This window comes from Camelus ferus, chromosome 31, assembly GCF_009834535.1.
Source record: "Camelus ferus isolate YT-003-E chromosome 31, BCGSAC_Cfer_1.0, whole genome shotgun sequence".
NCBI classification, from domain to species: Eukaryota; Metazoa; Chordata; class Mammalia; order Artiodactyla; family Camelidae; genus Camelus; species Camelus ferus.
Genome location: NC_045726.1, coordinates 4,180,095 through 4,207,625, shown reverse-complemented (window position 1 = coordinate 4,207,625; position 27,531 = coordinate 4,180,095). Strand labels below are relative to the sequence as shown.

General features: G+C 56.5%; 2 protein-coding genes across 8 annotated transcripts in view; both read left to right on the top strand.

Annotated features, from left to right (window-relative positions):
* Nucleotides 1-27,531, top strand: part of SH3RF1 (SH3 domain containing ring finger 1) — a 108,032-nt gene that overhangs the window by 75,600 nt on the left and 4,901 nt on the right. For both annotated transcript variants that reach the window (XM_032471010.1, XM_032471011.1), the window contains exons 5-11: nt 1,918-2,205; nt 6,189-6,299; nt 13,521-13,657; nt 14,896-15,066; nt 17,861-18,117; nt 19,131-19,372; nt 24,305-24,591. In XM_032471010.1, the coding sequence (XP_032326901.1) occupies nt 1,918-2,205; nt 6,189-6,299; nt 13,521-13,657; nt 14,896-15,066; nt 17,861-18,117; nt 19,131-19,372; nt 24,305-24,591 (1,493 nt within the window). The remainder of the gene's footprint in view (nt 1-1,917; nt 2,206-6,188; nt 6,300-13,520; nt 13,658-14,895; nt 15,067-17,860; nt 18,118-19,130; nt 19,373-24,304; nt 24,592-27,531) is intronic.
* On the top strand, nt 2,212-6,179 carry LOC116660788 (proline-rich extensin-like protein EPR1). Of its 6 annotated transcripts, XM_032471017.1 has the most exons (4): nt 2,212-2,645; nt 2,677-2,771; nt 2,818-2,927; nt 3,410-6,179. In XM_032471017.1, the coding sequence occupies exons 1-4, from the start codon at nt 2,382-2,384 to the stop codon at nt 3,655-3,657; spliced, it is 717 nt and encodes a 238-aa protein (XP_032326908.1). In that variant the 5' UTR covers nt 2,212-2,381; the 3' UTR covers nt 3,658-6,179. The 6 variants fall into 6 exon arrangements, with proteins under 6 accessions (XP_032326908.1, XP_032326907.1, XP_032326904.1 ...); XM_032471016.1 differs by adding an exon at nt 2,928-3,115 and having other exon boundaries at nt 2,212-2,865; nt 3,146-6,179; XM_032471013.1 differs by having other exon boundaries at nt 2,212-2,426; nt 2,505-6,179.

The following is a 27,531-nucleotide window of genomic DNA, read 5'->3' as shown; positions in this document are numbered from 1 at the left end:
GGATCTGTGAACTCTGGGTCTCCCAGCCACGGGCCGTGATGATGCACCGCCTGGCCACCCGTGGAGGGCAGTCACATCTGTGTCTCTCACGGCAGAGCTGCGGCCCTGGCTGCACTGGGGTGTTGCTGGATGTTCCTGGGGCGTCACGCCCGTAAGTATCGAAAGTTCTCGCATGGGAAGATCCTTGGAATCTGTGGGAGGGGTAGGCGCGTGTTTGAAAGCAGCACTTACTTACGAGTAGAGACCAGCAGGCCAGGTGGCGTCCCCGGGGGGCCCCAGGGCCTCGCTCGTCACTTCACTGTCGTCTGGAAGCACCAGCCACGGGGCCACCGCCAGCAAGCTTCCTGAGCCCCTTGTGCCAGAGCCCTTCCTCGTCCTGAAGTGTCGCCGCGGGGATCGCCCTTCTCCCAGGCGACGTCGGCGTCCGCGGGGCGAGGAGGCCTGGTCTGACCGGGATGTGTGGGGGGAGCGCTGGTGGCAGAGGCGAGTGCTGGCGTGGGGAGCGCTCTGCCATCCTTGGCGTCCCCCACGCTCCCCTTGGGGGGCTTACTGCTTGTCTCCTCCGTGTTTCCCAAGAGGCTGCCTGTGCTCAGTGTGTCCCATTGTTGGAACATCCAGGTGAGTCCCTGTGCGGCTGCGTGTCAGGGAGGCTGTGTGGAAACGCCCTGCTTTGTCTCAGGGAAAACAGAAGCCGGCTCTCTCCCCTTTCTTGCTGGTTCCCAGTCCCAGGCAAGCTGCTGCTGCTTTTTTGTTTAACTGAAGTTGGTTTACAGTGTCGTGTCCATTTCTGGTGTGCAGCGTCGTGTTTCAGTCATACGTACACATATACATTCCTTTTCATGTTCTTTTTCATTAGAGGTTACTACAGGATACTGAATATAGTTCCCTGTGCTGTGTAGTAGAAATCTGCTGATGTATTTTATATATAGTGCTTAGTATCTGGAAATCTCGAACTCCCAGTTTATCCCTTCCCACCCCCTTTCCTCCCTGGTAACCATGAGTTTGTTTTCTGTCTGTGAGTCTATTTCTCTTGTAAATAAGTTCATTTGTGTCTTTTTTTTAAGGATTCCACATATAAGTGATATTATATGGTTTTTTTATTTCTCTGCCTTACTTCACTTAGAATGATGGTCTCCAGGTCCATCCATGTGGCTGCAAATGGCATCATTTAATTTTTTAATGGCTGAGTAGTATTCCATTATACAGATATACCACAGCTTTTTACCCAGTCATCTGTCAGTGGACATTGAGGTTGCTTCCCCGTCTTGTGTGCACAGCTTTTGCCAAACCCCTGTGCCCTAACTTTACACTCCAACGACTTTTCAGACAGACCAGGCTGACTTGCCAGCAGGACTTAGATTTCATGTCTCACCCCATCATAATTCAGAATGTGAGCACAAGAAAATAATGGCACAGACACGACAAGGATCTATCAGGAGTGCCCCCAGTGTGGGTGTGAGGCTCTGTGGGGCCTGGGGGGCAGAGGTGGTTCCTGCGCAAGAACGTGAGGCACTCTGCGTGGATTTGTTCCCTGGACCCGCCCAGATGGGCCCTGCAGGCCCCGCGGTGCTCTGACCGGAGGCCCCCGGCAGGCAGCGCCCCCTTCCCCTCACTCTGTGTCTCGGCAGTGGGCGGAAGCACGTCTCCGTTGGCTCCTGGCAAAGTTTGACACGAGCCGTTCTGACAATTCTCGAGGGGAATGTTCTTGACCTTGTCGGTGCGGCCCTGGAGCAGTCTGCCCTGATTTAACACGTGTCTGTGGTGTGGGCGCAGGGCCGCCTGGGTGGAGGGGGACACCACCGTGGGAGGAGCGGCACCTGCATGTGCAGACGGGGACGCGGCGCCGCCCGGCTTTGGGCTCAGCGCTCTGAGAGCGGACCCCCACTACCCTCTCACTCCTTCTCTGTCGGTTCGCAGTTTAACTCGGCGGCCAAGCAGCTGATCGAATGGGACCAGCCCCCCGGGCCGGGCACGGGGGCCGGAGAGGGTCCCTCAGCCACTGCCCCAAAGCAGCCAGACGCTAAGAAGAACACACGGAAGCGCCACTCGTTCACGTCGCTGACCACGGCGGGCAAGTCCACGCACGCCGGGCAGCAGCGCCACTCCATGGACATCAGCCCCCCGGTCCTCATCAGCTCCAGCAACCCTGCAGCTGCCGCACGCATCGGCGAGCTGGCTGGGCTCTCGTGCAGCGCCCCATCTCAGGTACACCCCATCTCAGGTACCCCCTGTCTCAGGTACGCCCCGTCTCAGGTACCCCCGTCTCAGGTACCCCCATCTCAGGTACCCCCCCGTCTCAGGTACACCCCATCTCAGGTACACCCCGTCTCAGGTACGCCCCGTCTCAGGTACCCCTGTCTCAGGTACACCCCATCTCAGGTATGCCCCGTCTCAGGTACCCCTGTCTCAGGTACACCCCGTCTCAGGTACGCCCCGTCTCAGGTACCCCCCGTCTCAGGTACACCCCGTCTCAGGTACCCCCGTCTCAGGTACCCCCATCTCAGGTATACCCCATCTCAGGTACCCCCTGTCTCAGGTACACCCCATCTCAGGTACCCCCGTCTCAGGTACGCCCCGTCTCAGGTACACCCCATCTCAGGTACCCCCGTCTCAGGTACGCCCCGTCTCAGGTACCCCCGTCTCAGGTATGCCTCGTCTCAGGTACCCCTGTCTCAGGTACACCCCATCTCAGGTATGCCCCGTCTCAGGTACCCCTGTCTCAGGTACACCCCGTCTCAGGTACGCCCCGTCTCAGGTACCCCCCGTCTCAGGTACACCCCGTCTCAGGTACCCCCGTCTCAGGTACCCCCATCTCAGGTATACCCCATCTCAGGTACCCCCTGTCTCAGGTACACCCCATCTCAGGTACCCCCGTCTCAGGTACGCCCCGTCTCAGGTACACCCCATCTCAGGTACCCCCATCTCAGGTAAGCCCCATCTCAGGTACGCCCCGTCTCAGGTATGCCCCGTTTCAGGTACGCCCCGTCTCAGGTACCCCCGTCTCAGGTACCCCCGTCTCAGGTACGCCCCGTCTCAGGTACCCCCGTCTCAGGTACGCCCCGTCTCAGGTACCCCCATCTCAGGTATGCCCCATCTCAGGTACGCACCATCTCAGGTACCCCCATCTCAGGTACCCCCATCTCAGGTACGCCCCGTCTCAGGTACCCCCGTCTCAGGTACGCCCCGTCTCAGGTACCCCCATCTCAGGTATGCCCCATCTCAGGTACGCACCATCTCAGGTACCCCCATCTCAGGTACCCCCATCTCAGGTACCCCCATCTCAGGTACACCCCATCTCAGGTACACCCCGTCTCAGGTACGCCCCGTCTCAGGTACCCCCGTCTCAGGTACCCCCATCTCAGGTACACCCCGTCTCAGGTACGCCCCATCTCAGGTACCCCCGTCTCAGGTACGCCCCGTCTCAGGTACCCCCGTCTCAGGTACGCCCATCTCGGGTACCCCCCGCCCCACCCCAGGACCCGCCCAGGTCATCTGCTGAGGATAGTGCATCCCTGGCCGGGGTCAGGCAGCTCGAGGGTGTCCACCCAGGACCCTGCGGCCACTTCCAAAAGGGGGAGCAGAAATGACAAGACCACCCAAGTGAAGCTGGTGGCGTCCTCGGCCACCTCGGCTTTCCAGAGCCTTCCCACCTGCTAAGACTTCACCTCCGTCCAAAGGGACCGAGCTGTGGTCGGAACCTGCAGTTCGCAGCTGCCCGCATCTGCCTAACTTCCGCTGGCATTTAGCCTTCCGGCCAGAGTTACAGGAAAGAGACAGGAAGAAATACTCAGTTTAAATGGAGGTGGGGGTGGGGGAGGGAGGAGCTCAGGGGTGGAGCATGTGCTCAGCATGCACGAGGTCCGGGGTTCAGTCCCCAGGATCTCCATTAAAAAAAAAGGCAGTTGATCATTTAAAGAAAGATGAAAGTGTATTAAAAAAGAATTAGAAGTTGGCCTAGCACTTTTCAAAGCTCGTTGGTTCGTCAGGACTTCGGAGAAGTCTGCCTTAAGAAATAGCTACGTCTTTCGTGAGTTAATAAGGCAGGAGGTGATTAGGAACGTTCAAGATTCACTTGGCAAACGTGTTGTGTGCCCTGTCAGAGACCCTCCTGGACGCCGTGTCCCCAGGTGTTGGTGAGGCCTGAGTTCCGGGCGCAGACGGAGCCAGGCCTGCCAGCAGAGGTGCCCCTCCCCAGAGGCTGCAGAGCCTGGCCCACAGCCTGGCCAAGCTGGGGGGCTGCCTTCAGGTCTTGGGGTTCATTTAAAAATCATGCAGTTTTACATTCTGCTCCACAGCATGGTTTTTAAAAACACATAACAATGAATTGTTTTCCCTTAAAAAAGAAAAAAGAAACAAGCTCACATGCAGCTCTCGGTCGGCTTGCACAGTTGAACTCAAGCCTGTTCTGGGCGGTGGAGTGAACGCGTGGGGTGCAGGGCTGTTCCTCGTGTCTCGCCACTTGACGTGGAAAGGACCTGCTCTCCGACCCAGACCTGCAGACCCAGCTGCACCGTGTGCTTCCTCAGGGGGATTGTGGCTCGTCCGTGTTTGTAGGTGGTCAGGCCGTGGTGCCTGGTCCTCTGGGGATGTAGGGGTCCCACATGCACACACAGATACATGGACACGGATAAACACAGATACACACGTGAACACATGGGTACACACAGAGAGACACATGGACGCAGACACACGGGTAGACACATGGATACACACACAGACACAGATCCACACGTGGATACACACATGCACCCATAGATACACACACACACGAGTGGGAGGGGCAGCAAGCTTTGTTTGTTCACCGATGTTCTCAAGAGTCAGACGTGCAGTGAGCACCACAAGAATCTGTTGAAGGAGTGAGTCACCTGAAAGGTGTGCGGGGAGGAGAACAGGAAATAGACATGGTGCAGGCTGGAGCCGGCCGGACGGGAGGTGACCGTCGCATGTGCGGACGGAAGACGTCCAAGTGCAGGCTGGCTGGGTGCTGGGAAGATGCCTGTTCCCTAACGGGAAGCGGGGTCACTGGACCGTATTTTCCATCTTGGGATCTAGCAACGTTTACCATGGTGTTTTCTTGAAAAGGAAGATAAGCTTCTGCTGAGAGCAGCAGCTGCTGAGCCTGGGACCAGCCTCGGAAAGGGAAGCAGAGCAGGGCGGGGAGCGGCCACCCCAGCGCCTCTGCTGCAGGGCTGTGGCCTGGGTCCGCTCGGGCTGCGGGCTCACGGGGCAGGTGTGGCTCTGAGAGGACGTGGGCTCCACGTTCCTCGGGTTGGCTTGTGAAAACGGGCCGTGTGCCGTGATGCCGATGGGGCCAGGCCCGCCGGTGCTGCCCAGCAGGAAGAGGAGTTTTCTTACTAGAGAGCTAATCTCCGAGACTTTCTTTGTGCTGATGGTCTTGTTCCTAATTATCAGAGTTGAGGAGACTGTTTGGGATTAGTGAATTTTTGTTAGGAAAGCCGCTGGTGTGTGATTGTTTCCTGGGGAAACGAGGGCGCGGCCACATTCCTGTAATAGTGGAGTCAGACACCCTGTTTGTGCCAGACCCCCCACCCCCCACGTCCCGCAGTCACCCCTGGTGAGCCGCGGGGGTGACATTGATCTGGGAACCGAACGCAAGCAGTGACATGACTGGATAACCGGTTTCTTTCTCGTGAATCAGTCTCGGGTGGTGTCGGGGATGAGACACCTTTGGAAATAGCAACTTTGGCTCGACATCGTTCTTTCAGAGGTTTTGTGAGTAACTGCCTGCTCGCGGCACGTCTGGGCAGCCGCGTTGTCATTATGTGTCCCCCCCACTTCCCCTCAGACAGGTCATGGAAGGTGACACTGAAATCAGCACAGCACCTTAGGGTTTCCCACGGCTCTAACGTGGTGTCGACAGGTGAGTATTCAGCACCGCCCACCTACGCAGGACCCTCGGGGCCATGTCGGGGGCCATCTCCCAGCGGTGACCACCCGAGAGGCCGGATAGGCTCCGGGCAGCACCCACGTGAGGCAGCGGCCGTGGGGAGTTCTGGACGTGAGACGCTGTCGTGACCAGTGTTTATCCAGCGGCTCCCGGTGTCTGACACGAGTTAGGTCCCCAGTAAACTGGGGCTCAGTAGCCTGAAAGGCACCCTGCGTCCCCAGTAACAGAAGCCACGGATTTCGTATGTTCAGCTGGTAACCCGTCTCCGTTTCCTTGGCAGGTTCACATAAGCACCACTGGGCTGATTGTGACCCCGCCCCCGAGCAGCCCGGTGACGGCCAGCCCCGCGTTCACATTCCCGTCGGAGGGCCCCTACCCGGCTGCCCTCGGGGTGAGTACAGGCCTCAGCCCGCGGGCACAGTGACGTCTTCCGGGGCCCCGCGCGGGGCTCTGTCTCATCCTCTGCTCTGTTAGTCTCAGCGGGAAGTCAGCACTTGTCTTTTACCAGTGAGGTCACTGGGGGGCCCTGGGGAGCAACTCTACCTTTCGTTCAGGTTCAGCCTGATTTCCTAACAGCTCAACCGTTGCTTCCGTGGGCCTTCTAGACCGGCCTCATTCCTTACGAGGACACGTTTATCAAAGTCCCGAGGGCACTGGGACCCAGGGGCTGCGTGGCTCGCTCTGGGTCCCGCGGCACACGGATCCCGGGCTCCGTGTCCAGTTCCTCTCGGCTTCTGCTCGGCTCTCGGTCCGCGAAGCCGGGCTGCCTGCAGGCCCGCAGACTCCTGGCGCCTGCAGACAGAGTCTCAACGCTGGTGGCTGTAAAACATCCTGACGGGGAAATTCGTGGGAAGGGAGAGGGCAGCCCAGGAGACTGAGACAAAGAAGAACTCTGAGAACACGGTGGAAGGGAAGAAGCAGGCAGGTGCAGCCCTGGGAGTGGGAGACAGAGGTGTGGCCAAACCCTGTTTCCTGGACTTGCGCGTGACCTGTGAGGAGCCAGCCTCTCTCTGGCCCGAGCCTTGTACCCTTGGGCTGCTTGTTCCCGTGCCCAGCCGGACGGGGAGAGGACAGAGCGCTGAGTCCCTCTGCCAGTGGGCCCCACCCCTGTAGGTGGCTTTACAGAACCCCACCTGCTGGCGATGCTGTCAGAGAAGACAGGGTGACGGGGGCGCAGACGTGGTTGGAAGCCCAGCTCAGCCCCTCTTCTGTTGTGTGGCCGTGAACGTCACTCACTCTTGAGCCGCTGTGCCCCCGCCTCTAAACCAAGACGAGTCATATCTGCTGGAAGCCGGTGGTGACCAGAGGTGATGTGCGCACCTCGGGGGGAGGGGGGGAGGCTGCAGCAGGTGTGGTGTGTCTGCCGGTTCCCCCGCAGACAGCCTGGGGTCTGGCCGTCGTGACGTTCCCCTCCGCTGTCTGTACCCGGCGTGGGGAGGCCTCTGCGCGCTGGCTTGTTTTGTAGCTTGTGGGTTTTATATACGTCACCTCTGCTGGAGCCCTTCCAGCCCAGCATTCGTCCCCCTCCAGCAAGGACCTCTCCGAGTGTTAGTCAAGATGTTGGCTCCATCCAGTCACATTTTCCTCATTTTTAAAATTTTCTATTTATTTTGTCTTGATACAGTTTATAAATAATTGAAAACTGGCTTTGAAACAAGGTGGGATATACGTTAACGCAGGGTTAGCCCCGAGCTTGGTGTAGACTCTGGAGAGCTTTTCAAAGTTAAGTGTGTTCTTAGGTTTAAATGGAAGTTTGTAAATTCTGCTTAGAGGTTAAAGTTTGGGTTTTTTTTTTAGAAAAATGTTTACAGAACAGTGACAGCTTCCTCGGTAGAACAGCTGTTTGGTGCAGGACAAGTCACACAGGTGCCTCTGGGGGAGAAGGTACAGTCAGGTGACCTTTACTGGAAGGTTCCGTTCGCCGTGGCTATTTTGACCAGAGCAGTTTCCCTAATCTTCCTGCCTGCTTATCTGCAGAGAAGACTGTCTCCTTCCTTCCTCCCTCCCTTCTTTCCTTCCTTCCCCTCTCCTTCCGTCCCTTCCTCCCTTCTTCCCTCCCTTCTTTCTTCCCTCCCTTCCTCCCTCCCTCCTTTCCTCCCTTTCTTCCTTCTTCCCTCCCTCCCTCTCTTCCTTCATTCCTTCATTCCTTCATTCCTTCCTTCCTCCCTTCTTCCCTTCTTCCCTCCCTTCCTTCCTCCCTCCTTCCCTCCCTCCCTTCCTTCTTCCCTCCCTCTTTTCCTCCCTTCTTCCCTCCCTTCCTTCCTTCCTTTCTTCTTCCCTCCCTCCCTTCCTTCCTTTCCCTGTACACTCACAGCCCAATGGTACTTTCATTTCCAGGTGGATACTTTGCATGGAAAAATCCTAACTTGATTTCTTAAGGGAAAAAAGACTGACTTTTCTGATCTTAGAAACATTCGTTAGTGGGAAAGGCACAGAGCTGGCTGCGTTTCCGTGCTCATGGGCTGAAAACCGTGCAATACAGTAAATGGCTGATCGCACTTAGCTGTGGGCACACTCTAGGGCATGTGGATGGGACGGGTCACAGGAGAGCATGCATGCACCATAAGTAATTCACCTTCCACCATTGGGTCCTGGGATTATATAAGAAAGCCTGCATGTGCAGCAAGAGGGTGGTTTATTTCACTGGGTCTCCTGTGCCAGTTCCGTTGAATGAAAACCTAATTAGAAGCAGACCTGTCGCCTGCCCTCCCGGGAGATGTCTGCGTCCCGGAGTCCCTGGTCGGCTGGCAGAAATGCCTTGGGTTTAATATGTTCGGTTTAAGTGGAAAGATCCCAGGAACCTCTGCATCTCCTTTAGCCTGGCAAGCACCCTATTTAAAATTTGAAACCTTCCCCCAGGCTTCGAGCTCTGGCACATCAGGGTGGGCAGTGTGGCGGAAAGGGAGCCCTGCTTTTCCTGGTGTGTATTTTGGGTCTTTGGTGCCACCAGTGGAATCAGAAATGATCCTTATTTCTACCACCTTTTTTATGAAGTGAGAGTTTTTAATCTTTTGTGCGGAACGGAGTTACGAGCTTGCTGTCCTGTGCGTGTCACAAGGAACAGTTAAAACGTCCGCTAGGCAACATTAGGAGCAAAGCTGGCTTTGCACCTCACTCCGACCATTCACAGCAGTGTGTCTTCCTGGCTGATCCTGCGAGGGAGGGCGTGAGGTCTTCGTCCTACGTCTTCTGCCGATGGCAGGAGGACTCGGAGACAGGTGGCGAGTTGTCCCTGAGAGGGAGAGGTGTTTGGGTACCAGAGGTCACGGGGCAGCCAGGTCAGTGAAGGCCAGATGCAGCCTGCGGCCAACTGAAAATCAGATTGCGTTCCAAAAATGTGTGACCATCACTAAGACAAAAATGTGCGTGCGTGTGCGTGCGTGTGTGTAGTGTGTGTGTGTGTATTGTGTGTGTGCGTTCGTGTGTGTGTGCATGCATGTGTGCGTATGTGTGCGCACGCACACGTGTGTGCACGTGTGTGCAGTGCGTGCGTGCACACGTATGTGCAGTGTGTGTGTGTACTTAAGCAAAATTAAGAATGTCAGGTTCTCAAAGCAGCCAGCACGTAGTTAGTCCATTGTCGGGCACGGGCCTGCCAGGCCTGGGGGTTTGTGAGGTGGACGCATAGCCCCAGAGTTGGCAGGAGCTCAGGGCGAAGGCTGGGATCAAACTCTCACAGCGCCCACGGAGGAGGACGCTCTCATGTCAGGAACCCAGCTCTCTCCATCGGTACCGTCCTGTTCTCGGGGTGGGGGAAGCACAATGTTTTCTCACTCGTGAAACCCTCGCCGAGGCCCGTCACCACCCGTCTGCAGGGCCAGGTGACGGCAGAACGAAGACGGTGAGGCGGTTTCCGACCGCAGTCTCAGGAACCCTAACGACTGTGACTGAGCTGCTCCGCTTCGCGATGCAGGAAAGGCCCCGGGGCGTCTCTGGCTGTAACTCCGTCTCACAGCTCGGTCCCCGGGGCGCAGGCCTTACGTAGTTCCTGCTGAGTCAGGGAGCTTGTGTAGGTGTCTCTTCTCAAGTCAGAGGTGGAACAGTTCACCTGCCGTTCGTGAGAGACATTCCATTCCCAGAGAGGCTTTTTTAAACGACCAAATTCTTAATTACGTCTTCCCTCTAGACATCATTGTCTGAGCATCTCTTTCTGGCGTGTGTAAATACACTCTAAGTCTTTTCGTTTCTTCATAGCTGTTCCCAGAATCAACTGCTTTAATTCCAGTGAGTGTCCAGCTGAGACGAAAAACTCAGTGCTTTCCACCTTCTTACTTTTATTGAATTCTGCCGCCCGTGTTTTTTTCAATCACTCATGTCAGTGCTTCTGTATTTCTGCTTCCTGCTCATCACTGAAAAGAGGCAAAACACCCCAGTCATCACGCAGACGCGGCTGTGTGCCCACACTGGTGCTGCTCGTTAGGGTTGGTGGCCCCGCTGGCCCCAGAGGGCGAGACCAGCAGCCCCTCACCGGCCAGTGTCCTTGCGTCTGAGTTCAGTTCACAGGATGGATAAGAGAGGCTGGGGCTCAGGCCTGCATGTGCGTCTGCTGAAAATGAGACGTTGAGAAGGAAATGATGCTGGCTCCGGGGGTGTGGAGTGGGGCTTGCTCAGAGGACCCAGAGGCTGTCCTGGCCTCCCTGTTCTGCCCTGGGGCACGTGGGGGAGACGCACACATGCAGGACAGGCGGAAAGGAAAGGGCCCCTTCCTGGCAGGACCACAGGCTCCAGGCAGAGCGTCCTCCAGGCAGCCGCCCGCAGCCCTCAGCCGGGGTGGGACCTCCTGGATCTTGTCACCTGGGCACTTCTCGGCTGGTTGCAGGAAACGGAGAGGAGGGGGTCCCACCACGTCCTTGAACTTTGACCCACACTGACCACTAGGGCATGTGCGTTGTTGGTGGCCTGGACCCAGCTACTCAGAGAGGAAACTTCTTTCTTGGAGGGACCTCGAGAGCGGCCCTGAAAGGCCGAGCCGGAGTTGGAATCTGCGTTTCTGACCCCAAAGCCAGTGCTGCCCCCATGGTGTCCAGCTGCCTCTTCCTTCAAGATTGGCAGGTTGGGGACCACTTCCCTTCAGCAGACCCCTGGGTCCTGGTTGTAAGCAAAGCATTAGTCAGAAATTATCGTTGTCACCTGTGAACATTGCCACTTGCTGGTGAGCGAAGGTCTGGATCTGCAGAAGCTCGTTTCAGTGACTGGTGGACAGACGTCCACTTCCCTGGGTCACAGCCACCGGGACCTGCTGTCCCAGCCCTGCCCGCTCAGCCTGCAGGTCCAGTGAACGTTCTGGTTCCGGACAACGTCAAGTGAACAGATTGTTGCGACCGTGTGACCTCTGCTGCCGGCAGCTCCAGCAACACCTTGGCTTCGGGTGGGGGGGCGTGTGCTGGGCTCCAGTGCCCGACCGAGAAGTGACCGGTGGCTCCAGGTGGCCCTGGCCATGAGAGGCTGTGGCTTCCCTGCAGATGCCTGGGGCCCCACAGGACCACACCCGGGGGTCCTCCCGAGCGTCCACGTCGTCAGATGGTCTCAGTGTAGGTTGTTCACACAGCAGCCCATGGGCCCTCCTGGCCTGTCCCAGCCCTGGGCTCACCAGACCTGTCGCTTGACCAGCCCTACGGGCGGCCACGTTGAGGAATCTGATTTTAATCTTTAGTCTCCATGCATTTATCCACCTGCTAACACACACACACACACACACACACGTGCACGTTTCCCCAGAGATTCGCAACCCAGCCTCAGGGACAAGTCTGCCCACGAGACGGGCCCCACCAGAGAGCTGCGTTTTCTGTCAGGCGCAACCTTGGGATCTTTCAAAACATCCTCTTTTGCACCAGATCTCAAATGCCTGCTGACTTACTCCTGTAGAAGTCACGTGCACCGAACATTGCTTCGTGGTATGTTTGTAGCTGTAAGAGGTGACCTTTTTGCTGAAGTTGTTGTTGACACAGTGTGGCCTGTGTTTTGATCAGGTCCATAGATTCTTTTCTTTGCCTTTTTCTGCTCAGGGCCAGTCTGGCACAGCTTCTGCTTTAGGGACATCACGGTGCAGCAGACAGTTTTCATTTCCTCCCTTTGCCAGCGGACCTCAGCTCGGAGAGTGGGGCGGGGCCTCGGCTCTGTTCTGCGTGATTTCTGGGGGTGGGTGGCTCGGGGTCCTTGTGTCTCGTGTGTCCCCTGCCCTCCTCGGCCGCACCGCTGTGAGGTGAGGCCTGGGGAGACGCAGTGGAGACAGTCGAGTGGTGATTTCAGCCTCCCCGCCGGCCCTGGGTGTCCTCTCCGGGAACAGCCCGGGTCACGTGCCCTGAGCATTCCACCAGGATTATCTTTATTTCTCTCTGCTCTATCCCTGGAGACCAGCGGCCTGAGTGCCTGGCCCTCTCCCGGTCAAGGTCGTGGGGACTCCAGGCCCGTGCGCTCCCTCCCAGAGCTGCCCCGGCTCACAGCCTGGCCGCGTGTTGTGACTGTTCCCACCTCGCCGCCCCCTGCCCCCCCCTCAGGAGCGCCCTGCACCTCATTGTACTGCACCTGGAGCCCTGCAGCGGCTGCAGCTGCTGTGCGGGAAAGTCCAGCTCCAGAGTCGAGAAAGCAAACAGAGCATGTGCAACAGTTGCAGCGCGTCTGGAGCCCTCTTCTGCTGCCGTTGCTGTGCTCCTGAGCTCTGCACCGACAGGCCGGTGAAGTTGCTGAGATTCAGATTTTAATTCCGGAAAAACAGAAACGAAGTGTTGTAGCTATGTTTAGAAACCAGGGGGTGTTTCCTCCTTGACGCCACGTCCACTGTCCTGGGTGCATGGTCTCGCCTCCTTGTCCCCTTTGATTCAGGCTTTACACCGAGTGGTTCACAGATGTGGGGAGGGGAGGTGGGGCCAGTCTTCCCAGGAGTTTCAGTTCCGGACCCTAAGGAATTAGCCGGGGTTTATAGCTCAGAAGGTAACAATTGCTCCATTGATTTTGCGAAGGCTGGGAACCCTGTGGCAGAGCCCGACTTGTCTGTGCCCAGAGAGGGCCCAGCCGCTAGTCCCTGGTGTACTTGTTAAGATCTCCAGCCTCGATAGCACTAAAATTTCAAAACCTGGCAAAGCTAAGAGAAGAATGAACCGAAGTGGCAGCGGCAGTCCAGTGAGCGTGGCTTGCTGCTGTTTGCGGTTTGGAGAGACTAGGCATCAAAGGAAATTCTCCTCTGCAGAGATGGTTTGAGATACAATGCAGCTGAATTGTTTTCTGCAGTGTATAAGGTTCGGGTTGCAGAAACAATCACAAATTAATTCCCAGCAGGCGGGGTGACGTCACAGCTGCCCCCCGAAAGGCACTGAGACCCTTGTCGTGGTTCGTACTAAAAAGCGCCATTAATCATAAAACTACCTGCAGTCGTTTCGTTTTTTCCTTGCCCTCCTCCCAAGTGTGATTTCTTACCTGTTTGATGAAAGGGTCGCTGTGGCCCTAAGACCTTAAAGGAGAACAAGAGAGGGATGTTAAGGGGAGGCTTCTGCACAGGGCGGCTGGCTCTGCCCTGCGTGGATTCCACTGTCTTTTCTCGGGGGTTTCTGATTCCTCTTCTTTCCCACTTGCTGTAAAAGATGCCAGTAACACTTTCTCCTCTCTCTTCCTCCAGACCGTGAATCCTCCCCTCCCCCCGCCCCCTCTCCAGGCGGCCACCCCCGCAGGTGCTGCTGTTGGGACGGGCACCAGGCCGGCAGCCGGACCCACTGACCAGACCGCGCACCTCCGGCCTCAGACTCGCCCCAGCGTGTAAGTGCGGGCGTCGTTTGTGGGTGCTGGAGTGTTCATGTCAGACGGAGCCCAGACAGAGGAGTAGAGGGCACCTTTCTTTTTCTTTTTCTTTTTTTAATTCTCATTTTTATTGAAGTGTAGTCGGTTTTCAGTGTTAGTTTCAGGTGTACAGCAAAGCGATTCAGTGATACATAGACATGTATGTATATTTTCAGTTTCTTTTGCATTACGGCTCATTACCAGAAATTGAGCACAGTTCCCTGTGCTGTACGGTAGGTCCTGTTGTTTATTTTAGATACGTCCATGTGTGTCTGTTGAGAAGGAGTACGCCTGTCTGATGGGAGATGGGGCCAGGCTGTCTGCTCGTGACCTGCGTCCCGCACACGTCTACTTAGTCGTGTGTGTAATTGGGAAATGGAAACGAAACGGTCTCAGGACGAGCCACCTGTCCTGCCCAGGGTCTGTCCTCAGCCTCATCCCTGGCGGATACGAGGGAACCGGGGGCGGAGGGGGAGGTCCCCGCACAGGCCCGACCTGGCGGACGTGCGTGTGACAAGCCGCAGGTCCCCAGCAGTGTCTCCAGAGCCGTCCGGCTGGCCTGTCCGGGGTCTCCCACCCACAGCTGGGTTTGCAGGTTCCCACCCTGTGTGATTGACCTGGAGATGGTTGGGCCGGATTGCCCGCCGGTCCCCATGGGTTGGCGGCCCTGTCACCTTGTGCCGAGGGGCCGTGTGGTGCTCTCTATGGGCTGGTCTTTCCTTCCCTTTGATGCTTCCCAGCTCATATCCTCCCTGGCTGAGCACGTGGGAGCAGGTGCAGCACCGGGGGAGGGCCAGGGGCTGGCTTCCCAGTGGAGTCTCGGACCGTATGTTCTGGTCGGGGCTGCTCCCCAGTCTTACGGGCCATCTGCAGGCTCAGTTGTCCCAGCGGGCACCTCGCCCTGCAGCAGGCCTGCAGTCTGGAAGCCACGTTACTTCCTTCACACCGCGGGCCCTGTGTGGCAGGATGGCCACCTCCCCCAGGAGGACCAGGTGGGCAGCTCTGAATCGGGGCCTCTGCATTTTGGACACAGGTGGTGGTTCAGTGGCCGGTTTGTTCCGTGGCCAGCGGCACCACTGCCTCTCGCAGGGGGAAGGATCATACATCCTGCTTACATTCGTACAAAACATTCAAGTCTTTGTACCGAAGAAGAGCTTTGAGCTCCTCAGGGTTTGCCCATTGCCCGGCTCACACTCAGGCGGTCCTCTGTCCCGCAGGTATGTGGCTGTGTACCCGTACACCCCCCGGAAGGAGGACGAGCTGGAGCTGAGGAAGGGGGAGATGTTCCTGGTGTTCGAGCGCTGCCAGGACGGCTGGTTCAAAGGCACGTCCATGCACACGAGCAAGACGGGGGTGTTCCCTGGCAACTATGTGGCCCCCGTCACCAGGTGTGGTTTTGAGTCAATGGTTTACTAAGTTCTAAACAGAGAAGCTTTGTTCTTTGCTGTGGTTTTCAGCCTGTCCAGGATTCCTTCTCATGTTATAATTGCGTGTTACCGCACCAGCACTTAAAAAAACCCTTTCTTTTCTTGCTGAAATTCCTTCTAACTCTAAAATCCTCAGCTTACTTACCTCGATGTTCTGAAACGGTAGGTTTCTCCCAATAAACGTACTGGGTTTTATGTTGTTTGCTGAAGTTCCATGTGAGAGACTCAAGTACACTGTTTTCAATATTCTTCTGCTAGAAAATAAAAAAGGCAGTGTTGGATATAAACGGAGGTGATGTTATGAATACCTACGTGTGTGTATAACACTTGTGAAATGCCAGGCGGGCGGATATCCAAGTGCATCGTGCGTATCAAGTCCAGGTCCGTAAACAGTGCACTGATGCACAGCTGTTAAGCCCTCCACTGCACAGCTGAGAAGTCGGGGTGGGGAGACCAGGTGGCTTGTCTGAGTTCACCCAGGGAACAGCTGCGGAAACCCAGGCACTGGCTCTGCAGTTACGCCAGTAGCTTGGCGATGACCTCGGATTCTCAGTCAGAAATAAAATTCCTTAAACGGGGCAGAGACCCTTCACCCCTCTCACTTGAGGGGGATTTTGCTCCCCAGGGGAATTTGGCAACATCTGGGCACGTTATTGTCACTATGTGGGGAGGGGGACCCACTGCGACCCAGGACATAGCAGCCAAGCACACTGCAGGGCACCCCGCAGATCACCCCACAGCGCTCAGTGCAGCCTCCACAGAAAGGGGTTGTCTGGCCCAGAGTGTCCCTGAGGTCGGGGAACCTTGTTACGGATACTCCGAAGTAAGGGCTTTGGGTGTACAGACACATGTTTTTTATTGACAGAGCCCACGTTATGGGTGTTCAGAACATAGCTCCTGAACAGGATGAAGTGACCTGTGGTGACATCAGCTTGAGCAGGTGCCCGTTTTTGGCCACCAGGCTCTTGAGAAATGGTCTGGGTTTACCTGTGTTACGTCATCGCTCAAAGCTCCTGATTTCACATGAACGGCTTTGTGAGCTGATGTGTTGTCAGCCGTTGGCCTCGGTTCATAGGCTGGCCCGCAGCCGACTCGAATGGGAGTCACCATCATGACAGACGGCGGCAGCATGTTGGCTTCAATCTGACTTGCAGGTTTTTAATCAGCGTAAACCTTCTTTGGGTTTGTGTGAAAATCCACACTCACGATCCGGTAGACGACCGATAGGCCTTCCCAGGTGGGAACAAAACAAACGAAAAACCAAAACTAAGGGAAATAAAACAAGCCAAGCAACAGCAGGAAAGCAAGTGAGTGAAGGAAGACATTTCACAGGGTTCCAGCACAAACGGCTGAAGGTCCCTGGAGAAGCGCTTACTTACAGCGAGTTCTCTTGTTCCTCAGGGTGAAGGAGGAGGAGGTCAGGTTAGCGAAGCGTCCTGCGTGCTAGGACGTACTGCGTGTGGAATTTTTGTTTGGTTTTTGGGTTTTGGTTTTGTTTTTGTGGGGGGAATAAGTTTATTTATTTATTCATTCATTTATTTGTTTATTTTTATTTTTAAACTTTTTTATTTTTAAACATTTTTTGTTGAGTTATAGTCATTTTACAACGTTGTGTCAAATTCCAGTGCAGAGCACAATTTTTCAGTTATACATGAACATACATATATTCATTGTCACATTTTTTTCTGCTGTGAGCTACCACAAGACCTTGTATATATTCCCCTGTGTTGTACAGTATAATCTTGTTTATCTATTCTGCATATGCCTGTCAGTGTCTACAAATTTTGAATTCCCAGTCTGTTCCTTCTCACCTGTTTATTTTTATTTTTAATGGAGGTGTTGAGGATTGAACCCAGCACCTCGTGCATGCAAGCACACGCTCTACCACTGAGCTGTACCCCCCAAGAATTGTTTAAATAAATTTAGAATATCAAAAAAAAATGCTTTACGTGAAACTACACTGCTTCATTATCTTGTGATAAACTGTGATGGAAAAGAATGTGAAGAAAAACCCAACAACGAGGTCCTACTGCAGAGCACAGAGAACATATTCAGTACCTTGTAATAAACTCTGATGGAAAAGAATGTGAAAAGAAACTGCACTGAACCTAATTATTAAATCTAACCGGCACATGTTTGCCTGGAGCAGGCTGGACCCCGGTAGCCACGCCCATTCCACAGGGCCCTGCTGCTAAGGGGCTTCTACCGAGTCAGGAGCATTCAATAAGGAATTTACTACAAAACAGCTCATCCCACCTTGGAATCAGGGGTCACGGAAGGAAGACACCCACCTGAGACAGACCAGAACCCCAGGTCTCGGGCCTGAGCCTTAAAGGCTTCTTGGAAGGGGGATTGAGGCACAAATGAGATGAAGGCAGGTCGGGAGCAGCCGGAGGGGGTGTCCGGGGGGAGGGTGGGGGCTGCACATGGCTGTGGACGTGGGTGCTGTGGTCCAGCGGGGGCAGCGAGCAGTCGGGGCCTTGGAGGCAGTGGGGATGCTCTGCTCGGTGTGGACCTGGGCCTGCAGCTGTGTGCCCCTGAGTAGAGCGTGCGTGGGGGTTCTGTGACCCAGAACACATCTCCAGACCAGCCTCCGCCTGGGGGCTGCTATTACCCTGAGCTTGTTCATCTTTCTCTTTGCCTTACCCCTTGTCAGACGATCCCACTCATTTTTTAAAATGTTCAGTCATTTTTTTCTTGTATTTAATTGCTCTGTCTCCCATTTTGCTGATGGCTTGGGCTTCTGTCTTGGCAGGACCGTGACCAGTGCTTCCCAAGGTAAAGTCCCAGTGGCTGCTGGGCAGGCCGGTCGGGGGGTGACCACGGGCAGCCCATCCACCGCAGGAGGGCCTGCCCAGCAGCTGCAGGGGAACGGCGTGGCCGGCGGTCCCGGGGTGGTCCCCACAGCCGTGGTGTCCGCAGCCCACCTCCAGACGAGTCCCCCGGCCAAGGTCCTGATGCACATGTCTGGACAGATGACCGTCAGCCAGGCCCGCAGTGTGGTGAGGACAGGTACGGAGGGGACCGGACCAGGTGATGGGGAAAGGGGTCCCAAGCAGTACCAGGCCTTTTATAACAGAGGCTGAGAGAAGCAGCTGGAATATGAAAATAGTGAATGATGTCAGGAACCAGAAGCAGAAGCGGTCCACTTAGGGCCACTTACCTCTGCGGAGTTTGTCTAAGCAACTAATGCAAGCCTGCCCTGCAGGTGGAAAGTCTGAGAGCGTCAGCAGTACTGGAACGCAGGGCGTCTGGGGTCGGCGTCCCGTGGTCACAGGGCATCTGGGGTCGGGTTCCTGAGATGGTGGGGCATCTGGGGTCAGGGTCCTGAGATCGCGGGGCATCTGGGGTCGGGGTCCTGAGATCGCGGGGCGTCTAGGGTCAGTGTCCTGAGATCACAGGGCGTCTGGGGTCGGGTTCCTGAGATGGCGGGGCGTCTGGGGTCGGGGTCCTGAGATGGCGGGGCATCTGGGGTCGGGGTCCTGAGATGGCGGGGCATCTGGGGTCGGGGTCCTGAGATCGCGGGGCCGGGTGCTGGTTATTTTCGATGAACTTAGTCACACGTTTCTTCTTTCTGTGGCGTTGAACACCTACCGAGAGTCTTGGGTAACCGTGGTGGGGGTCAATGTGTTAATAAGTTCCATCAGAAAAAACAAAAGAAGGAAGATGGTTGATGAGAAAAGGGAGAAGAAGAATGATAATAATAAAAGTGAAAGGACGGGGGCAGCCTCAGGCGACCCTGTGGAGCATCGCTGGCTGGCCCTGCGTGCGGAGCTGTGGAAAGGCTCCTGTCTCCATGGGCCGGGTTGGAGCTGAGCTCACGGGCGCTCAGCCGTCAAGGGCCAGCCTGGGTCTGGAGGAGTGGGGTCGGCCCCGCCAGGCCTCCGTGCTGCTGGGCCGGCAGCACTATTGTGACCATGGTGATGCCCTGGCCGCCCTTTGGGGTCGGACGCGCCACAGTGGCTCACCTTGGCAGTAGTGTCCATCTGACAGTCACGTTCTGCTCCTCTCTTGTCACCCACCAGCCTCGGCGCACGGCCAGGAGCGGCCCATGGCAGCGGTGACCCCCATCCAGGCTCAGAGCGCCGTGGGGCTGCCCCACCATCCCCCAGCCCCCATGGCAATGGTGGGCCCCGGAGGCCTGGGCCGGGTGGGCGCCGCGCTGGCCCCACCGAACATCCCCGCCGCCTCCCTGGAGACCGCCCTCCCCGGCCTTCCCACCTCTCCTGACGGCAGCTCGGCAGTCAAGCCAGACAAGGACGGCAAGGTGAGCCCTGCCGCTTCCCTCCCTCCCTCCCTCCTTCTGCTTCCCCGGGGCCTGCCAGGCGCTGGGTCTGCCCTTCTCTGCGTTTGGACGCCCGGCGTGGGGTGTCAGGACCCTCACTGAGCCCCTCCAGCTCGGGCTCTGGGCTTCCTCCCCCCCGTGCTTGCTCTCCCACCGCCCCGCTGTCCTCAGCGCTTCCCGGCCCGTCAGCTTTGCTTCCTGTTAAATGCTGCAGAAGTGCGCTCCCCAGACGAGGAGCTCAGCGTGTTGACCACAAGGGTCATTTGTGGCCTCATTTTTCCTGCGCTGTGTTTGATTCTAATCTGCACAAAGAGTTTTTTCTCTTGACTTGAAATATAGGGGGGAAATTATTTTCTGATTTGATAGAGCTTTTAAAAACCTCTCATTTGGGCCTGGATTTCAAAGAAAATGTAAGTGGGCATCTATGTTTGGAAGAGTCACCTCTGCTTGGGTTTGGAGACGGTGGTTGGAAGGAAGTTGATGGTGATTTAAAGTACACAGAAGGGAAGAGTGAAAGCAGACTCTGGGTGGTTGTGCTGCGATCCTGGCTGTTCCTCAGTGTTCCGGGCCTTTCCCTGAAAGCTCTCGCCCAGCCCTGGGAAGCCCTGCGGCAACCGCCCGGTTCCAGGGTCATGCGTGTCGCTCTGTTGAAATGGTTAGGTAAGCCTGTGGAGCTGGGGTTTGTAAGGAAATAAACTTTACAACCTGCTGAAAAGTTAATATTTAATTGTTGAGTTAACATGAGCACTTTTCACAGAGATGGTATCTGTTCGGTGTTTATAATTAACTACCTTAAACTCGTGCTCACACTGACATGGTCAACGTCATCAGTACCTTCAGGAGAATTATTTTGTCGTTTAGATTCTGAAGTTCCAGGACAGTGTGTCAGGGCCTTAGTCACCGAGAACGGACTGGGAAAGAACTCCCTGCCTCTCGGGCTGAGACACACCTGTGCTTTCAGCGGAATGGCTGCCCAGCCACGTCTGTGTCCTGGTCCCTGAAATTTGAGGATAGGTGTCCTTAGTTGCAGAAGGGATTTTAAGGATGTGACTGTAGGTTTAAAGATGCGTGGGTTACCCTGGTGGGTGCGGTGTCATCACAGGGGTGTTCCTGAGAGGGAGGGAGGAGGTGTGGTGTCAGAAGCAGAGGACAGAGTGTCGTGAGGAAGGGGCCACAAGCCAGGAAGGGTCAGCGGCTCCCAGAATTTGGACCATCTGGAAGCACTCCTCCCTGGAGCCCCTGGGAGGAGCCGGCTCCGCCAACATCTTGAATTTCTAGAAGGTGGTTTTTCCAGGAGGTTTGTGGTGATTGGTTCCAGCAGCAGCTGACAAGGACCGTATGGGTTATCCCGCTGGGTCCCCGCCCTTGACAAGGGCACGCCCCGTGGACCATGAGCGCCCTGGCTCCATGCAGTCTGCGGTCAGCTCTGACCCCTGGGACGCCAGACCCTTGCTCTGTGTTTCCAGGGCTGCGTAGAAACCGGTGATCTCCTTTCTACGTGGCCCCTTGAGGTGGTTCACGGTTAGCGCCTGTTTTTTAAAGGCTCCACTCAGCTATTCCTTGTGTCAGAGCTCACCGAAGAGGAGGGCGCAGGCTCGGGTCACACCCGACCCCCGGACCCTGACAGCAGGGACTGTGCGCGAGCCTGGGAGGTTCAGGCACTGGGGATGACCCCGACTCCTGCTTCATCGGGTATGCCCGAGGGGTGAAGTGGGGACGCTTGTAAAAGCGTTTTGTTCAAGATTCTCGAACCATCAGAGAATTTCTCGTGGCCTCCCCCTCTCCACGCGTGTCCTTAGGATCCTCCTGTGGGCCCCGCCCGTCTGCCACAGCACCCCGCGTTCTCTCCCGGGCCCCGCTTTGTTTTCTGTGAACGCCTGTCCTACAGCCTCTCTGTCGGGGCTGTGAACCTCCCGCCGGGCGCTCACTGCTGTGGTCCCAGAGCCTGGGGCACTGCTGGTTCCTGTTCCACACCTGGTGAATGTGTGTTTATCCTCAGGCGGCGCTGAGTCCGGTTCCGAGGCCCTTCCCCGCCAGCAGCAGCTCTGACTGCTGGGAGCAGGGTTTTGATCCCAAGGCCGGGGAGACCTGCTGCGTCCTCTGTGCACCTGGGGGCGGGGGCGGGGGGAGGCTCGGCCCAGACGTGGCTCCTCGTGAGCATTCATATCTGCTTGGAAAGGCGCTCTCGGCCGCTGCTCCATGACCCAAGGTTATTAACTTAATGCTCAGCAATTATTTTTATACGTGAAAATTACTCCTTCTGATTATCTGGTGATCATTTTCTGACCCAAATAGTCCCTTTTTTGTATGCGAGAAAAGGTTTTTGTATGAGGTGAAATCTTTTAAGAGAAAATTGTGGGTGCAGAAACATCATTTCAGCTAATAATTTCCTGGAAAACCCGCAGGAGAAGAATTAAGGTTCATGTTAAAAGATGTGCCCTTTTTCATGCACGTTGACGTTACATTTAAAAAGTCGCTTTGCTGAAGTGTAGCTTTATTAATTCGTAGTTTTCATTTCTGCTGTTGGATTTTGAGGAAACAAAGGTGCCCTTAGACGATGTGTCGGAGTTCGCAAACCTCTCTCAAAAGACTCATTGTCCCACTGAGGTGGGACCGTTGAAATGTGACGTTCCAAGCCCACCTCCTGGGACTGGGGCCATGTCTCTCTGTGCTGGGGCCTCGTCCCTTGCCCACCCCGTCCCCTGCACACCCTGTCCCCTGCCTGCCCCATCCCCTGTCCAGCCCGTCCCCTGCCCACCCTGTCCCCTGCCCGGCCCGGCCCCTGCCCGCCCCGTCCTCTACCCGGCCCGTCCCCTGCCCGGCCTCGTCCCCTGCCCACCCCGTCCTCTACCCGGCCCGTCCCCTGCCCGGCCTCGTCCCCTGCCCACTCTGGCCCCTGCCCACCCCGGCCCCTGCCCGGTCTGCAGCACGAGCCCTCGCCTCCACTCCCGAGTGGTCACATCGGCTGCTGATAGGAACTCGTCCCCTGAAAGTCACTAAAGCTGCACTTGGTGTGTGTGATCACTTTAGGTGAACCGAGTCATCTTTCTTCTTAGTCACTTCGGAGGCGGGTCCCTGAGCGCCGCCTGGCTCTCTGTTTCCTGAGCCACAACTGGGCTTTTAAGCAGCATCTTCAGTGGTGGTTTCCTGAGACTGAGTTTATAACAGACTTGTGTCCTCGGTCGATCTGTGGGGCCCAGGGAGTCACATCCCTTACATCTCAGCAGGAATCCCTGGGTGCTGTGGCCAATGGCTCCCTGCGGACGTCAGAGACAGGACATTACTGCTGCCAGCTCGTTTTTCGGCCCCAAGACCCAGGCTCCCTCAGAGTCGGGGCAGCCGGGCTACAGGTGTGTCCGCCCCGCAGGTGTGTCCGCCCCTCTCACCGGCCCTGGGGTGGAGGCGTCACCCCTGCACGGGGGGCAGCGTGTCCTCTGTTATTTCCGCAGCCCCGGCCCGGCTGACTGCCCGCCTCCCTCCTCTGCTGCCTCACCCACGTCGTCCTCAGGTGCCCGGCTCCACTCTGGGCCTGGGTGCTGTGCGGACGTCGGTGGGCTTGGGCCCTGGGCCAGATCCGTGGGGTTGTTGACTGCATTGTGCATGGTGGGCCCTGGAGTTAAGTGAGTGGGGGTGAGCTGACCCAGGCCCTGATGAGAGAGGCAGGAGGACCCCACTCAGGCCGGCAGGGAGGGGCCCAGGACACTGTCTTTGCTCGTCTGCGGCCTGGGACAAACAGAAGTGGTTCAGCACAGGCCCCCATCCCTGCCCCATGGGCCACTGGTGCTGGCGGAGCACCGGGGTGCCTGGGGCCGAGGGTGTGGCCCCTGGAGGCTTGTCCTCTGATAGATCCTTACTTTGGGCCCTCCCTCTTTCTGCCCGTCTGTCTCTCATGGAACCGTGTCGTTGTGGGTTCCCCGAGGGCTTCCTGCTGAGTCTGACCTCACTCAGTATCCAGCAGCAAGTCCTCAGTGTTCTGTCTCCTCGCTGACCCCCCGCAGTTCTGCTTCCCTGTCAGTGGACCTGAACAACTCCAGGTTGCCTGGAGAGAGCTCTAAAGAAGTATTTCTCTGAGGAGCTTTGTTTTCAGGCCGCGTTTGCGTTCACAGGACTTGATGACGTAGGTGCTGTCTTAGTAAAGTGAAATAACTGTTAGCTGTGCTTGGGCCTCAGAAGGGACGCTGATCGTGGGGTCTGGGCTCAGAGCAGAGCTTGCCCTCGGCCTGGTTCTCCTGGCAGAGCAAAGGGAACGTGTCGGAGGAGCCAGGAGACGGCTTCTGTGGAGTGAGACTGCTGGGGAAATTGTGAATGTTTTCTGTTATCCTGAAGCTTTTTTTTCCTCGAATTTTGTGGAGTCGTTTTTGGCTTTTTAGCCGAGGAGCAACGTGCACAGCAGAGCCGGCTGGACGCCCGCCGTCGCTGGTTTGTTGGATTTCATCGAGGTGGTGTTGTGGGAAAGAGGTTTAGCCTTAACCGTGGTCAGCATGTCGCCATGAGGCAGCGGAGGCGTCAGGCCCGTGGCTGTAGGTCAGATGCGGGCAGGGTCGTGTTTAATTCAGCAAGAGCTTAGAGTAGGGTGTTTCAGGAGATGAACCCCGTCACCTGAAATCTCCGTCATGTCCCCAAGTGTCTGCTTTGCCGTCACCGATCCTGAGCTGTGGATTGGTGAGGCTTCTGTTTACATCCTGCCTCCATGGAGGGTGGTGATGAGCAGGACCGTCAGGCCCAGCACAGACATGTGGGCAGGAGGGGAGGGAGGGGAGGTCAGGGTAGCACCACCTGACTCTGGGGCTGGACCCCAAGGGCCCAGCGCCCGCAGAAGGGGTTTGGAAACATCAGATCGAAACTGGAAGCTGTACAGCAGAACCAGGTCTCCAACTAACGCATTTTTTTTTTTTGGTCATTTTTTTTTTCCAGAAAGAGAAGAAGGGGCTGTTGAAGTTGCTTTCCGGGGCCTCCACCAAGCGCAGGCCACGGGGGTCCCCTCCGGCCTCGCCCACCCTGGACTCAGAGCCAGGGGCCGAGCCGGGCTCCCCCTGTGCCTGCCCCGGGCCCTGTGATGCAGACGGCCCGGCCCTGGACCCCGGCCTCCAGCGCAGGGCCGGCTCCCTGGACTCGGCCGCCCCGGTGGCCCCGCCGCCGCGGCAGCCCTGCTCCTCCCTGGTCCCCGCGGCCGGTGAGGCGCGGCCCGTGGTCTGCGAAAGGTGAGTCTGCTGCCCGGTGCTGGCACACCTGTCCCACACCCGGGGACCCGTGTCCCCAGCTGGACGGTGATGACCGCCCACCTGTCCCTCCCCTTTGCCGGGACCTGCGCCCCCTCTTCTGTCCCCTCCGTGTTTCTCAGCCCCTTTCCCTCTCTCCCCACACTCCGTCCCGGTGAGGCTGTCAGTCACCACAGCCCTGGCGCCCCTGCTTCCTTCTCACTTCCAGCCCATTGCCAGCAGTCCCGCCCTTGTTTTATCTTTGGCCCTTTTTATTGAAGGTTCACATCAGTGCCTGCTCCTTGTAAAGCATCTGGGGAATCCTGCCCACCAAGAGTTCCCTTCTGATGCTTCCCGAGTTCTCTGAGCCTGACTCCCCTCCTGCCCTAGCGACCTGGTTCACTCACACGCAGAACAGTGACCCCATCTCCGCGGCCATGCCCTTGGGTCCTGAGTGCAGATGGGAGCTGTGCTGTCTGGTGCAGCCACCGGGGCCCAGGAGAGGGTTAGGGAAGAAAATATGCTTAGTGAAACAAAAAACCTGCTAAGACTGTGTGAATTAACAATGAAACACTGTTGGTTGCCCGGGAAGACACCATGAAGTGCACCAAAAATAGTGGACTCTTGTCCCGCGTGCAGATACAGAAACATTTGTTTTTAAAGGTGCCGTATGTTTCTGTGAGTTTTATCCCCTCTGCACCCGCATTCCGCAAACAGCGCATTTCTGATTTCTAGGGGTGTTGCCTTTGGAGCAGCATTTTCTACGTTAGTGATGTGAAATCTTTCCTGTAAAGCATCATACTTCAAAATGCCTTAAATTTACCTTCAGCCTGCCTTTCCGGTGAATCTTTGTCCCCACCAAAATCTGAGACCGTCTTTCATACAATTTGGGGGGCATCCTTTACTACCAGAAAATCACCTGGAAGATAGTCAGTCAGACAATCCATGTGCATTGAGCACAAAGTACACCATTTACTCTGCATCCTTATGGTGAGGTGGAATAATTTTCTGTAGTTCCACAGGCTTCCTGCCCCGCGGATAAGATCACCCGTCCGTCCCCCATCTGTGGTGCTCTCTGCCGAGCTTGGAAGCTTTGTCCCCAGTTCACGGAACCCTTTATTCTGAGAGTCACCCTTTCTCCTGCGGTTTGTCCCTGCTTTCCAGGGACAGCGCCTTTGAGCCTGGAGCCTGTCCAGTGACGTTTTACCTTCTTTTGGTCACGAAGGCGGCCGTCTCTCCCCCAGTCTTCCCTCCGTGCCTGGTGTCTCCCTCCCCATCCCTGTCATTTGTGGTGTTGGTGTGACTGTTCTCTGTGATGGTGCACTTTGCCAGACCCTCACCCTCGCCACCCACCCAAGCCCAGGCCCACGTCCTGCCTCCCTCCCCATGGCACGGTCCTTTCTCAGAGGCCAGTGTGCCCTGGCTCCGTGGCTACTGCCTTCAGCCCCTTCCTCTTAGAGGAGCTCCTGCTACTTAGAGCATCTGAAAGGAGCGACCACGGCACAGACAGGTGTCGGCGGTCCAGGGTGCCCATGCTCATCAGACAGGGGGCCTGGAGAGCTGAACGGCAGTCGGGGGGCCGGCACCCGGGGTCTGCTGGCCGGTGCGTTGCAGAACCATTCCCACCTTTACGAGTAGGAAAAGGGTCTTTGGAGAGTTGATCTCTTTATAACCCACATCTTTAATGGCACATTGAATACGATGGCCAGCCTGGCCGACTTTCCTCGGCCCTGTGGCCTTCTTCATCCAGGGATGGCGATGGTGTGTATTTAACTTGGATTCTTAGTCTGCCCGACTCCAGAAGCAACAGGGACAGTGCGTGGAGTAAGCCGCATGGAGAACATTCTGGTCTCTGCTGGGAGTGAAATGTTAGGGTTGCTCAAAAGCTGCCGAGGAAATCATTGAGGGATTACCTGTTTTAAAATTTCAACATAATAAAAAGCACTTAATGTTCAAAATAAAAGAAAGATTAGCTTTCGCATCAGCCTAATTCAGGAAGCATTTCAGGACAAACATCACGGCCCCTGTCCTGGCACATGCAGAGGCCTGGGGTAGAACTTCAGGGAGAGATTTTTCAGCGTGTCGCATCGGTGCAGCAGAGGAAAGGATTCGTCTGTGGGTTAGAATGAGAACAGACTTAAAGTCTCCTCTCACACCATGACCCCGTCCGACAAATCTGAACGTGACTCGGGCGGCCCGCGCGGGCAGGGGAGCGAGCGTTCTGGGACGTGACACGTGAGCATCTCCCGGTCAGGAAGCAGGAACCCGCAGGCGTGCTGACAGGTCGTGGTGTGAGCGGGGACGGTTCTCTGAGGCCCAGGAGGGTTCCGTTGTGTTTTTAGGCAGACTGGGGAAGAGAAGACAGGAGGCTGTTCCTGGAGGTGGGTGTCACTGGCCACCACGGGGCTGAGAGAGCAAACACGCGGGGCTCTGTTTTGGAGGGATCGAGGAAAAAATAAGTAGGAAGTTGCAAAGTGAAAGTGGAAATAAAAAATTTCAGAAGGGACGGCAAAAGAAAGTTCCTGTGACAGTTTTTTCCCCACTGAAAAAACTTACAGATAACGGGCTTGAAGAGACAGAGCAGGTCGTCTCCGTGCATGTTTTAAAGCTTGGGGGTTGGGTGAGCACCTACCTCTGAGCCCATCTCCTGAGCTGTGGTCTCTGGTCGGGTCTTCAGCTACAACACTTGGAAACACAGGAAAGGGGCAGAGATGGACACAAAGGCAGCCGGGCTTAAACACATGATTGGGTCGAGTCCGGGCCAGCGAGGCCCCCGGTGAAGCAGTGGGCTTGAGGCAGATTGCAGGGTGAGCCGCGGCGGTTCAGCCAGTGAAATGCTGAAGTGGGTACCAGGTTGTGGCAGCTGCCGGAAGCAGGAAAAGTGCCCCTCAGAGGACCGGGGGGTTCGCCTTGGGCTAAACCAGAGGGGATTAGAAACAGGGG